General features: G+C 47.2%; 1 protein-coding gene across 2 annotated transcripts; it reads right to left on the bottom strand.

Moving 5' to 3' along the window:
* Positions 1-459: 459 nt before the first annotated feature.
* On the bottom strand, positions 460-12,946 carry LOC6523808 (carboxypeptidase D). 2 transcript variants are annotated; one of them, XM_015189860.3, is made up of 9 exons: positions 12,133-12,946; positions 7,271-7,506; positions 6,726-7,205; positions 6,550-6,650; positions 4,775-4,892; positions 3,323-4,649; positions 3,045-3,268; positions 1,770-2,977; positions 460-1,700 (listed from the first exon to the last, which is right to left on the bottom strand). In XM_015189860.3, the coding sequence occupies exons 1-9, from the start codon at positions 12,583-12,585 to the stop codon at positions 1,531-1,533; spliced, it is 4,317 nt and encodes a 1,438-aa protein (XP_015045346.1). In that variant the 5' UTR covers positions 12,586-12,946; the 3' UTR covers positions 460-1,530. The 2 variants fall into 2 exon arrangements, with proteins under 2 accessions (XP_015045346.1, XP_002099683.1); XM_002099647.4 differs by lacking the exon at positions 12,133-12,946 and adding an exon at positions 8,773-9,844.
* Between the last annotated feature and the right edge of the window lie 39 nt (positions 12,947-12,985).

The following is a 12,985-nucleotide window of genomic DNA, read 5'->3' as shown; positions in this document are numbered from 1 at the left end:
GGTGTGCGGTGGTGTGGTGTGTGGTGTGCGGTGGTGTGGTGTGTGAGTAAAGTGAGAGCCACTGGAGCCGCTGGATGGGCGATAAGGCGGCTATCGCCACGTGACCTTGATCCTGGCTCGGACGACAACAGTGGCGAAGGCAATAGCCCAACTGGGTCACACAATTCCACTTCTGTAACTCTGAGTTCTTAATACGAGCATTTCTATATTGGGCCTTACGCATTTCCTTATCAGTCAACGTTCCCAAGGTGTTACACAGCTGAAATGCTATTGGAGCAAAAGTATAAAGCAAGTTAACACAAGTCCAAGTACAAAGTATCCAATATACAAAGTATATATACCGAAAATGATGTTATGGAAATAACGATGGGTTATGATTTCACACAGCTTCTATGCGCTTCATCTTCATCTGATCAGGAAGCTTGAGATGGATGAGATTACAGCTCCATTGCTGGCTTCTTCCGATTTGCGTAACATAATTATTTTATTTAGATTCAGTTGCTTACTTAGTTTAAATTGCCATATATTAGGATATGTATACGATATATATATATGTATATGATATATATATTAATTTTACTTTTACGTTACTTTCTACCGCTTTGTCTTTTTGTGCTCTATTAAGATAAAATCGTGCAAAACATGTTTATACGTATTCATCGTTTACATAAATGGATTTGAATTTTGTATATTGAGCATATTCAAAATATTACAAAAGCTGTTAACTGTTTTTGTTATGATTCTCTCTTGCACAATTTTTTCTAGTGTTAAAAACCATTTTTTTTGTTTTTTGGAAGCCAGATTTTAGCACACAGAGGGTTAGAGTTTATGGGATTATCCATTACATTTTCGATACAAGCTACTAAAATTGTTCTTAAAAAATGAAAAAAATAAGCTAAAAATGAATCTTTAAGAATCAATATGCCGAGTAATTTATCGTTTGGATGAGATTGCTTACTAAATTAGTATAATTGAATCTTGACATTGTATTTGACTATTCGTAGTTCATTTTCTCATTAGAACAAACTCAAACCGTTCTCTGTTGCTCTTGGCTGTGATTTTCGGTTTCAATTTAGCTAGATTAGATGTAGTATTTTTTCACAATCTGTTATTTCTGGTTTCATTTTTGATAGAGTTACGAGGCTCTCAGTCTTTAGTTTAAGTTACATTTACGCATACAGTTCTCTTGGCTGGACATAAAAATGTATATCTCTATATAAACGGTCATGAAAGAGAGATTCGCCCAGTGGGTAGAAGGATTTTCTATTTAAAGCTGACGGCTGTGATGCATTCTGGGTGCAAGCTCAGTGACACTAAAGCTCAAATTAAGTGTCTCACATTTTAAGGGTAAATATTACACAAAAATAAGAAAAGGTAGAGCGTTGGCTTCTCTTGAAAACGTTTTGAATCACAGTTATGTTGTGTGTGGTTAGAGTGGATCGGGCATTGGGTGATCCTTGGAGGTTGTGTTGTGTCAAGATCGTGTTGCGATTGTGATTGATTGGGACCATCCATCAGGACATCTGGCATCTAGTGCCGTCTCTTGTTCCCGCTGTTATGCAACATCACAATATCGTCCTCACTATCGTCGGCCACATCAAGTTCCGGTTCCATGTGCGGCCCGTCGTCGTCCTCGTCGTCCGTGTGCAGGATGCGCTCCAGCTGTTCCTCGTCGAAGTACGGCTGTATGGTCATGCCGCCTGAATAATAAGGCAAATAATTACATCAATTTTTCAATTTTTTCAAATATGCCCTTTGGCTCAACTCACGTTTGATGGGAGATCGAAAGAGCTCCGTTTCCCCGTCATCGCCCGCATCGTCGTCGTCAAGGCCGAACTGCTCCTTATTCCTCTGCGGCAGCAATGAGAAGTTGTAGTACGGCTTGTCCCCCCGATGGCGTCGGTAGAACCAAAACTGGGCACACAGCACGCATACGATCACTCCAACAATGATCAGGACACTGGCGAACAGAATGAACAAAAAGCGCGGCAGTCCAAAGACATGATCGTTGACCTTTAGGTGAAAGACGACGTTCTCCGTGGCCAAGCCGCCCTGAACCAGGTGCAATTGTCGAGTGGCCTCCAGGTGGCGCGGTGCCTCCACTTTTATAGTGATGGTGCGTACAGGTACCTCCGATATGCGATACTGTCCCATGCTGCCTGTGAAGTTCCTCAATTGCGCCTGCCCCACCACCGAAACCTTTGCGTTCCGCACTGGGTGGTTGTTCTCATCCAGCACCACTCCTGCAATGCTGGTCACCACCTTGTTATCATTGTGTGGCAACTCCAGGACAACGCCGCGAATCAACGTGAATGGGTGCATGCGTATAATGCCCAGTTCCGTGGTGCGACCTTCTTCGATGTTCACCTTAATCATTTGCGACTCGTAGTTGGGAGCGGTTACCTCCAAGCCATAGAGGCCGTGGGGCAGCATCAGCTGGAATCGCGCCACATTCTTCGTGACATTAATGATCCTGTCGTGCTCCAACAGTCGGACATAGGCCTCCCTCAGTGGTTGTCCCTTATCGTTCTGCACCAGGCCACTTACTCCGGTTTTCACCAGAGCCAAGAAGTTCTTGATCTTATCGATGTTCTTGCGCCAAACGGAGGCGATTTTCTTTTGGTGCGGCATCCGGCAGCAGGAAATGCCCAAGGTGTAGACGGGCAGATTGTATATGCGGTACATCATATTGGTCAATCGCTCGGTGGTCTCGCGGTGGAGCTGCCTCGTGGCGGATGGCGGGCACTGCAGCGGCGAGTAGTTGAACTCCGTTCGCTGCATTTGGTGGGCAAACTTCTCGAGCACCGAATCCCCTTTGGGATAGCTCAGCTCGGAGCTACCGGCTCCGAAGGTAAGCATCAAATCGAAGCGTTCGCTGCGCAAAAACTGCAGGAATACGTCCTTGGCCTGGTCTGTCTCCGGGCCAAGAAGGCGTTCGGCCAACTCATCCCCCAGGACTGGATCGCAAATGGAGGTGCTGTTGCGGATTATCACAGAATAAATAAGATCATTCCCACTAAGGTTTGAGGCCACACAACACTCACTTGCTGTTGTACATGTCAAAGACATTCTGGAACTTGCTAGTCTGCGGCAGGAAGTATATAACACTGCGTTGTAGCAGCTCGACAACAGACGCATCCTGCAGCTTGAATCCCTCGACCAAGTGGCGTATCAGGTTGAGCAAGATTTCCCTGCCCAGCGGAGCCGTTGTATCGTATAGGGAACTGACCACCAGCAGCTTGTACTTGTGCTCCTCGGGCTCGCCAATCTGCAAGAGAGTCGAATTAGTGGGAGATACAAAGCTAGATAATCACACACTCACATCAGAGGTCATCTTGAGGTAATTGAAGAGTGCGCCAAATTCAGAATCGGCATACCCGAAGCTGGCAATCTGTCCGTTTTGGTTCTCCATCTCCGCCAGGCGTGCACGAACTTGCGGATTAGTGTGATACCTCGTGTTGACCACGTTTTCAATAATCCTGAAGTCATTGGCGGAGGCCCAGTGCTGTGGATCGTCCGGCATGAGGGTGATATCCATCCGCATTTCGAAGGGTTCGCCGTCGGGCACCTCAACTTCCATTCGTAGTGGAGCATAGTTGTCGCCCAACACAGTGAGATTGTGGCGACCGGGCAGCGCCAACTTCCAGTAGTCTCCGAAGACTTGACTGTAGGTGGAATGATTGGCTCCATCCAAGCGGACCACAGCTCCCGCAATCGGCGTGCCAATGGTGCTGTGCACAAATCCATGAATGCCACGATGCACCTGCTCAATAAACTGCAGCAGAGGCTCCCGATGATCCTGCCAGTATCGCGAAAGCTCGCCGGCCACGGGAAACTTATCGCAACCCATTTCGATGGTCAGCTCCAGGCATCCTGCCCGCACATAGTTCCAGTCCTGCATGCCCCCAGTAACACTGTACCATTGCGCACCATTGGTGATGCCATCGGCGAAGAACTCGTTGCGGAAGAGCTCACAGGGCTGGCCCAAGTGCATAGTGGGATGTGCATTTGAATAGATCCCCGCCAGGTGCTTGAAGAGAGCATTGTCCTCCGTGGGATTCGGCTTGCGACCATTGATGCTGGAATTCCGCAGCCTCATAAACGGATCGTTGAAGTCATTCTCGTTATCGTCGAAGGGGTAGTTGGCAACCAGGGAGCCGCCATGCAGATTGGCGGACAAGACAAACGGCAGCGAGAGTGTCCAGTTCATGACGGCAGCCACCTCGGGTTCGGTCACCTTATTGTACCTATCCGTGCCGTATTGATCGGGGAAGTTTCTGTTCAAATCAATTCCATGGGCATTCGCTCGTCCCACGCCGCCGGTTCGGTCGCCCTCGATGGAGATCTCATAGCCATCGGGGTTCATGCTGTACAAGAAGTGCATACGGGTGCCATTCACCAGCTTGGTGATCCTGTCATCATTGCCATAGCGCTCCAGTATATACTTGGTGAGCAGCAGAAGCAGCTCCTTGCCCACCACCTCGTTGCCATGCATGTTGGCCACATACTTGAACTCCGGCACTCCCGGAACATGGGAGCCCGGGGTGGCAAAGATCTCGAGCACCCAGAGATCGCGACCCTGGACGCTTTTGCCAATGCTGTAGAGGCGTGTGAGGGAGGGATAGCTGGTGCTGATCTCCCTCAGGTAGCTGGAAAAGCAAAAGAACTCAATTTAGTGGGATCAAATTAGGACTGTTGAAGATCATGTTTTTCCCAGATTTGGCGTAATATACCGCAGAAGACGCACTTGCGCATTTTGGGAAAAAACTCTCACCTCTCCATGGCCGTGAAGTTGTGGTGCTCGAACTTGGTCGGGGCCAAGAATCCATTGAACTGCTCCTTGAGCTTCTCCGGAGGCTCGGAGCGCACGACCTTTGCCTTCCGGAAGTTGCCTGCGGGATAGGAAGAGCGGAAACGGAAATGGGTAAGGTTGTGTTCAGTGCAATGCCAGTTTTTCAAGGGGGTGCCTCATGCGAGTTCCGGTGAGAATGGGATGCAGTGCGTCTAAGATTCGGCAACGGGCGAGAAGCTAGAGCTAGCAACAGAATCAGAAGCACAAGCAAATGCATAATTTCGTTCGTTTATTTTGCCATAATTTCAAAGTTCACATTTATTTAGGATAAAATACCAAAGAAACTGCCTGACTTTCGTACGTTTGTCATACATTCATACATATATAAACAAATCCAATCCGCAATCTTTACATTTGGCACAGACGCAATAAAGTTTTGTTTGGTTTTTTAGGTACTTAGTGAAAAATACATTTTAAATTTCATTCAGATGTGGCTGGACATTTCTTGGACGCCCCTAACCATGACACGATCGTAGGGCTTCTCACATAAGGCCTTTGAAAAAAGCAAGAGGCAAATGGAAAAACAAAGGTTTACTGCGAAAACCGAAATAAAATTCAATGGGTGCAGAAAATATGAATAATAAATAGCTAGTTCAAAAACCAAAAGAATTAAGAATTTGGACAACGATTTTGAAAACGCACTAAAGAGCAATGAATGAAAATAAAACGCAGCAAGCGACATTAGTACTTTATTTATCCTTCGCAAGGATCCGCCACACCATCGATTGTATATCAAAGCCATATGTGAGCATGCGTCGCACCGAAATTGATAACTATTTCGGCTCACTGCGAAGTGTAAGGTTCTTTTGTTTTGGATAAATGCTCAACAATCATTTCCATATTTAGGATTAACCATAGAGTGCGCATACAATATCGATAGTGACAGTATATTTAGCAGTGGTGTTGATTTATCATAGTTATTTTCGCATCGTTGCTAAAATACGCGACCATATGGTTTTGGGTGTGCAGAAGATAAGGGGAGTATTGATAAAGGTAAAACCGATTCGTGTGGGGTGTTTGTCATTCGATGACCTTAGTCGGCCAACTTAGCATAAGTGCCTAAGTACAATTTGCTTATTTCATTATTTCATTAGTTTATTTCATTTCGTTATTTGGTTTGCTATTTCTCGTGTTTGTTCGTAGCACGTTTTCTATATACAAATCAAGCATCCACTAAATATGTGTGCGTCAGAAGAAATGGTGTGGGATGAACATAAGCCGGCTGATAAGCGTATGGAGTCGCGTAAAAACACAAATCTCAAAGTGTATGGAAATGGAAATGCAACAAAAGTGTGTAAAAGATAAATTACAAAATTGTATGTACAAAAGATTCGAGACAAACGAAACCCATTCATCCACACGACGACAGCCAGCATTATTTATTTTCTGCTAGCTCTCGCGGTAAACAAATGAAGCTTCCAAATGAGCACAAATGAACAAATGAACATGCCAAATGCTTGTATATCTGAATCTGAGTTCGGAAATGGCGGGGATAACATATATAGTACAAGGAAGGGGTGCGGAGAGCAGGCGAGCAGGGTAGCAGGGGACTATGGGCAACGATGCATCGCTATAGGTGGATATATGTATCGTTTTTGAAACTGCCGACTAAAATATATATGCGTGTATGCATGTATATATGTATTTCCGTTGCAGCCCTCTCTAGAAATAATAGGGACTGTAAAAACTGCTAATACCATCAAAGTTCGTCTCGACGGGCGCAAGCTTGAAGTCCAGGCGCAAGGCCTCCTGGTTATCGTTGGACACCCGGACTTGTTGGGGGGCACTGGTCTGGTAGCTGCATTTGGGGGTATAGAACAAGGATTAGCAAGGATGCCAGGCTAGATGGACAATAGATAGACAGAAGACCAACCCAAAAGCGGAGGCGTGCACGCTGTAGAGTCCCGGGGTCAACAGCCTCCAGTACTCGCCCCGTTTGGAAGTGCGCATCGGTTTCTCTTCCAGTCCAGCGACGTAGACACTGGCATCGGGTATCGGAAAGCCACTGACATCTGTAACCAGACCCTTGATGCCGATATGTGCCTGGCGCAGCAGCTGCAGCAGCGATGCCTTGTTGCGCTGCCATTCCTGGGGCAGAGTGCTGGCCGCCGGGTACTTGCAGCAGGACAGCTCGATGGTCAGCTCGAAGCAGTTGCTGAACGCATAGTTGAAGTCCTGCATGCCGCCGGACAACTCGTACCAATGGGCTCCGTTGGTGATGCCGCCCGAGAAGCTGTCGTTGCAGTTGTTGCCCTTTCTCATAATCGGATGGTTGTCGGAGTAGGTGTGGGCCAGCTGCTTGAAGACCCGATCATCCGGAGTCAAACTCTCCTCGCAGCACTCGTTGTGAGCCCTGAAAGTGGAAGAGTGGTTAGTACTATGCCAAGTATGGGACTAGCATCCCATTGTCGAACTTACAAAGAGTTGTCGTACGGATAGCTGGCCACCACAGCTCCGCCGTGGAAATTGGCGGAGAGCACAAACGGCTTGCTGACGATCCAATTTACCAGGGCGGCGGTTTCCGGCTGACGAGACTGGGCGCGCAGCTGGTGGACATGGCTCTGGTCCAGGCGATCAGGGAAATCCCGGTTCAAATCGACGTTGGCCGCATTGCCACGCCCCACATAGTTGGGCAGCGACTCGCAGTTGCCTTCCTGCGCAGAAAATCGTATAGTACCTTTAATACCCAGCAATCTCTTAAAGGATTTAATGCCAAATCCCACTCAAAGGCAGCTGCAATGCACATATTCTGATCTGCATTTCATTTTCAGCAGACTGCAATTGATGATTTCGATCAGTGACGATTGAACGAACGCTTAGCTTGAAAGTTTCTCTTTCACTCTGTTATGGGCTGATTGATATGCAGGTCAGTTCTGGCCGGAATTGGCCATTTAGCATGGCAGTCAGGTGTCAGCCGAGTGATTACACCATGACAATCGCGACGAAGAAAGGGTCCCGTCGAAATTCGATAGCAAGTATTGTGCAATGGGGCAAGCAAGCAGAGTGCATCAGTTTCCCCCAATTACTGTCCCAAGAACAACGTATCAATCAATCACAGAAAATCCCCAACAATTTATAATATAAAGAAGCTGTTGTGCCATATGGGACGATTTACAGATTAGCCAAACAAAGAAGCTGCCTATTAAAATCAGGTCATCAATACAGGCGATGGGCAATGAGGAGTTATCAAATGGAAAAACCAATCTGGAAACGCAGCTTAAACGCAGATAAAATAGACAAAACGTACAACCAGAATCAGTGCAGAAACGGGAAGATGAGTACCACAGAGGTCGACCTTTGCAGGAGCATTGAAAAACGGAATGAATAATGGGAGTTTCTGATTTCTACAGAGTACAGATAAGATTTGGAATTTTTGGTATATTTATACACAGGAACGACTAAAGCAAATATTCGGGAAGCAGAGTTTGTTTCGCTTGAAAGGTGCGAAGTTTGGGGTATATGTATACTTGTTTGGTAATATTTTGAGAATTCCCAAACAAGTGTTTATTTGCGCACTCTTTTAATTACTTCCGAGCATTTTATCAACCTTAGAGAGCCTCTGAAGTTCATGCCTCGTTTTCATGTACCAAGTACCAAGTTGCAAAAGGGGTTGGGGTGTGTGTGGGTTGTGGGTTTTGGGTATAGATAGCACTTTTGGACGCTGAAGTGTGATATGCCTGAGCCTAGCTATTGGGTTTCCGAAATGGCTGAAATGGGAATGAAGTGAGCTCTATCCTGGAACTGCTCACTGCTCCACTCTCAACTGCTGCAATATTGTCCCTGCCCAGACTTAAAGCGCCCTCTACTGCGTTCCCGCCCACTGGTGCTCGCCCACTTATTGATTTTACCCGAAAGTTGGACAAAACAACACAACACAGCACAACAGGTGAAGCGACGACGTATGTTCTTGTGTTCTTTACCTGGGACAACGCATAGCCATCCGGATTCATCGTGGGCACCAGGTAGATGTCGGTGCTGTTGACCAGCTGGCCCAGTTCGCTGATTCGTTCGTGGTTGCCGAGCAGATATTGGGCCAGATAGACCAGGAGCTGCCTGCCCACCGTTTCGTCGCCATGCATATTGGCTACGTACTTGACTGGAGGTGTGAGGAGATTGCGCGACCTGGTGCTCCGCGAGATTTGCAGGGCGAGCAGGTTCCTGCCCTCCAGAGATCGGCCCAGGAAGTGAACTTTGGCCTGGTCGGGGTAGGCCTTCTCCAGGCCAGCGAACAGGTCCTCCAGCTGCTCCTGGCTGGCGTAGTGCGGTCGCTGCAGGAAGGACTCGTCCTCCTTGATGGTGTAGCCAGAGCAGTGCGGCACACCCATCGCCAGCACGGCGATGCCGACGGAGGCCAACAGGAGGCCCAGAGTTGGCATCTTGCGATTTGCAATCTTGTCGCGATTGTGTTGTTTTTATCACTGGCGTGCGAATTCGCAGAGCGAGTTACAGTTATTTTCCTCCGCCACTTCTCAGCTCAACTCAGCTCCGCGCAGCTCTCTCCCGCACGCAACTCTCGCAAAGCTCTCTACCTCTACCTATTTGTCCGTCGGGCCTCCGTTCGTCGTCGAGGGTCGTCGTTGCAGCTCAGGCTCGAAAAGTCAACTGTTTGAAAATTTGCTGCGTTGATTGGCCTTAAGCGCCCATTCGCCCGCCGTCGCTGCCACTGCCTCGGTCGCCGCGCACAGTGGGGGGATTGAAGTGGAGCGCGCCTAAAATATGGCAAAGAACTAACGTTTCAAGCCAAATATGCGAGGAATCGCTTCAATTTGTTGGAGCACTGTTTATATTCCGAATTCATTAAAATCGATTGAACAGAAGACCAATGAGCAGCAATACCACTTAGAACGCAGGATTTTCATCAGCACAAGGGCGCTTCATCCCACTGTTCTCCCCGAACGACAAAAGAGAGGCGCTAATTGTAGGGAAATTACACGCGGCAGCGAGCGCGAAATCCATTAAAGTCCGCTCGCGGAGTAACTATACTTCACCGCTGCTTGCGACAGACACGAGTTAATAGATTATAGTTTATTCAGGCGGTTTTAATTATGTTATTATTGCCGGAGAGGGAGTTGCCAGACTCGAAAAGTGGGGCGCCTGCGCATGTGTGGGTGAGGGTGAGGGAGCGAGAGCAGAGAGCAGAGGGCGGAGAGCGGAGAGAGCCGAAAGAACAGACGTCAACAGGATATTTTTACGCAAAAATCGATAGCTCCACTCCCACGTCGTGACGTCAGAAGCAACCCGTCCGCGTCCGGACTCCCACACACACACACTCACACACGCGAACAGGGCTTATCGACAAACAAACGAATTGGCACATTCAGCCAATTGAGAGCGTCAAATCGCCCTTATCAGCGCCATTCCAGAATGCGAGCATATGGTCGCCACCTTCCAGTAGCCCCCTCCTCCATCCGCCATCCTCTATCCTCCACCCTCTCCCGCATTCCAGTTGTGCTAACCACTGCTCCTGATAAGCGGCGTGTGCAACCACACAAAAACAAAATGCTGAGCGATGATCAGTTTGCCAAAGATTGAGATTGGGATGCAGCTCAGGGGACGAGGCGGATACGAATTGTATATACCCTCCAAACCAAATAGATTCTTACTTGTTTCAAGTGAAATAGCATTCAAGTGTCTACATTTAAATTGTGATTGGCAGTCAAGAAGGCAAGTGTGATTTACGGTTTTTAGGTATTTAGCAGATACCTGAAGCTCAACGAATATGTACATGTCTTCTGCAACTATTTGATTCATGTAATCCAAGCCACGCCATTTATTGCCGAGTGCACTCGGGCATTTAAAAGATCGTCAACGCGCACATTCGGAGCGGATATTAGCCATTGCTATCTTTATGGCACTCTAAACTCGCAGTGGCAAACCCCGTCAACTACGACCACAAACTGGTTGCGAATAAATCCACATTGCAGGAGGAAAGCAAGGGGATGTAAATCAAACACGAACCCAATGTTTTGCACTGCTTTGCACTGTTTTTTAGTGTTTTGCACTGTTTTTGTTGTGACATCTAACCAGTTTCTTCTAGTACAGCAAATGCCGTTCGGTTCGCACCCCTTCGCCTGTTACTCTTTCCTTACTCTTGTTGTCGAGTTGTTGCACTTGCGAAATCATAACACCAGCTGACACCGCCGAAAAAAACGTGGTTTACGTTATCAGCGCGGTTTTGGAGAGGCCATAGAACCGCCACCAAGTTGCCAGCGAGAAATGGCACAGGATGTGGGATCAGGATCGCCACATCATCGAGCATCAAAGTGCTCATATTGCTAATATTTACAGACCTAACTTCAATTAAGCTGTTCAATTAATTGTTTTGATATTTGCAGCTCTAACTCGAATTGATCAGCTTATTAAACTGTATCAGTTAGCCACTCAAGCACTTGTGGAATATACAGATGCCATAAAAAACCAGACAGGAGCCAAATAGAACGATACACAGGTTAAAAAACAGTGGCCGTTTTATTGTTATTACCCATACAAATTTGTAACATCCATGGCATGAATCTAAAAATAAAATGAGCAAAACTATACAGCCGTGCAATGCAAAACAAAATAATTAATTACAGTATACTCAAAACACTGGAGGAAGAGTCAATTACCGCGAAAAGCAGGGGAATTTCCCACTCGACAGTGGAGCAGATAAGCAGTATAAGGCACAAACTTTCCAAGAACCGTGTTGTGTTTTAATTAAAACAAGTATAGTACACTCATTAACATGCTCGAAAATTAAGGACACGTCGAAAGCGCTGAATTAAGGTGCAATTCTTGGCCGCTAATTGAGTGATCACACTCGCTGGTTTGGTTAGCCAGGGACTAAAAAGTGGGTCAAAACCTTTCGTTCACACATTCCTTTTGGAATGGGAAAGACTTTTACAGATTTCAGATTGATCTCGATGCCTTTCTTGTCTGCGGTTATTCAAAAGAGACTAGCTCATTCACACAAAAGCTCGAAGCAGGGAGTAAAGCAACATGAAATGGAGAGAGGGAAAAACATTTACACTGGGAGAAATCCCAAAGAGCAGTTCTGCTGTTAATCTGGCTAGTAATAAGTAAATTGATCTAAATTCAGAGTAAACCGAGGGTAAAAATCCATTCAAGTGGATGACTAAACGACTAAATATAATTCAAAAAGTAGGCCTTATTTTTCTCAGTCTTGTGAATTGTATAAACAGTTGGCGGGGCGCGTTGGCAGTCGCTTTACAATCACTTTTACGTTCCAACAGTTGTTTGCCGTCGATTCTTGATTACCGAGAAATCAGGAGGTGACTCACCTTGGCTTTTGCGAATCCATCGGGATTGCAGGTGGGCAGAAAGTGGATTTCGGTGCGATTCAGCAGCGCCTGGATCTGCGTATCCCCATCGTAGTGGGTGGCCAGGTACTCGGCCATATAGAGAACCATTTGACGACCCACGGCTTCGTCGCCTTGTATATTGGCCACCAGCTTGACCATCGGCCTGAGGAGATCCCCGTTTTTGGACTCCCCGGTGGGTGCACTTAGAGCTAGGGCGTGGATAGGTCGATCCTCCAGGGATTTGCCTATTGTGTAGGTCTGTGCCAAGTCGGGGTAGTCCTTGGCCAGCTGGTTGAAGAGTTCTCCGATTTCCTCGTTTTTCAGGTAGTGCGGACTCTCCAGGAAATTTTCCACTTCCTGGATGACCCGCACCTCGCTGTATTCTCCGGCTGCGCAGCCGATGATCACGACCAGCCCAAAAAAGCACCACATTTTCGGGATTTTGGGGACTTTCCCGGCGCTCTCGCGATTTCTGTACACGTAGGCAGGCAGTTTTGCTGCGATCTTAGAGACACAAAACGCAGGCGCGCCACTCTCAACCTAAATCGGAGGCTGATCGAATGAACTATTTTCCCCAGAACCACTTTCTATCACTTTCTTGCACTTTCCTGCACTTTCTCAGTGCCAATTTGCAAACTTGCGCCGCAAATGCTGGCACGCCACGCACACAAACAAACGTAACAAAAAACACCGACACACCGAAGCGGAGATCTACGCACACACAGACGCACGCACAATAGAGCTGCAGTTATTGCACTTTCTTTGCGATCACCCCTTTTTGGGCACTGATCTTCTCGCCAGCCTATGAATCAGCGTTTATCCGCTTCTTAAA

Source organism: Drosophila yakuba, chromosome X, assembly GCF_016746365.2.
Source record: "Drosophila yakuba strain Tai18E2 chromosome X, Prin_Dyak_Tai18E2_2.1, whole genome shotgun sequence".
In the NCBI taxonomy this organism is placed as follows: Eukaryota; Metazoa; Arthropoda; class Insecta; order Diptera; family Drosophilidae; genus Drosophila; species Drosophila yakuba.
The sequence above is the reverse complement of the archived record's forward strand: the minus strand, read 5'-3'. Positions and strand labels throughout refer to the sequence as shown.

Bases quoted from the DNA above. Each gene is read 5' to 3' on its own strand.
- LOC6523808 (XM_002099647.4), bottom strand. From the start codon at position 9,228: ATGCCAACTCTGGGCCTCCTGTTGGCCTCCGTCGGCATCGCCGTGCTG. The intron at 2,978-3,044 runs GTGAGTGTTGTG...AATCCGCAACAG, and splicing joins TTTGACATGTACAACAGCAA to CACCTCCATTTGCGATCCAG. The intron at 1,701-1,769 runs GTGAGTTGAGCC...CTTATTATTCAG, and splicing joins CTTTCGATCTCCCATCAAAC to GCGGCATGACCATACAGCCG.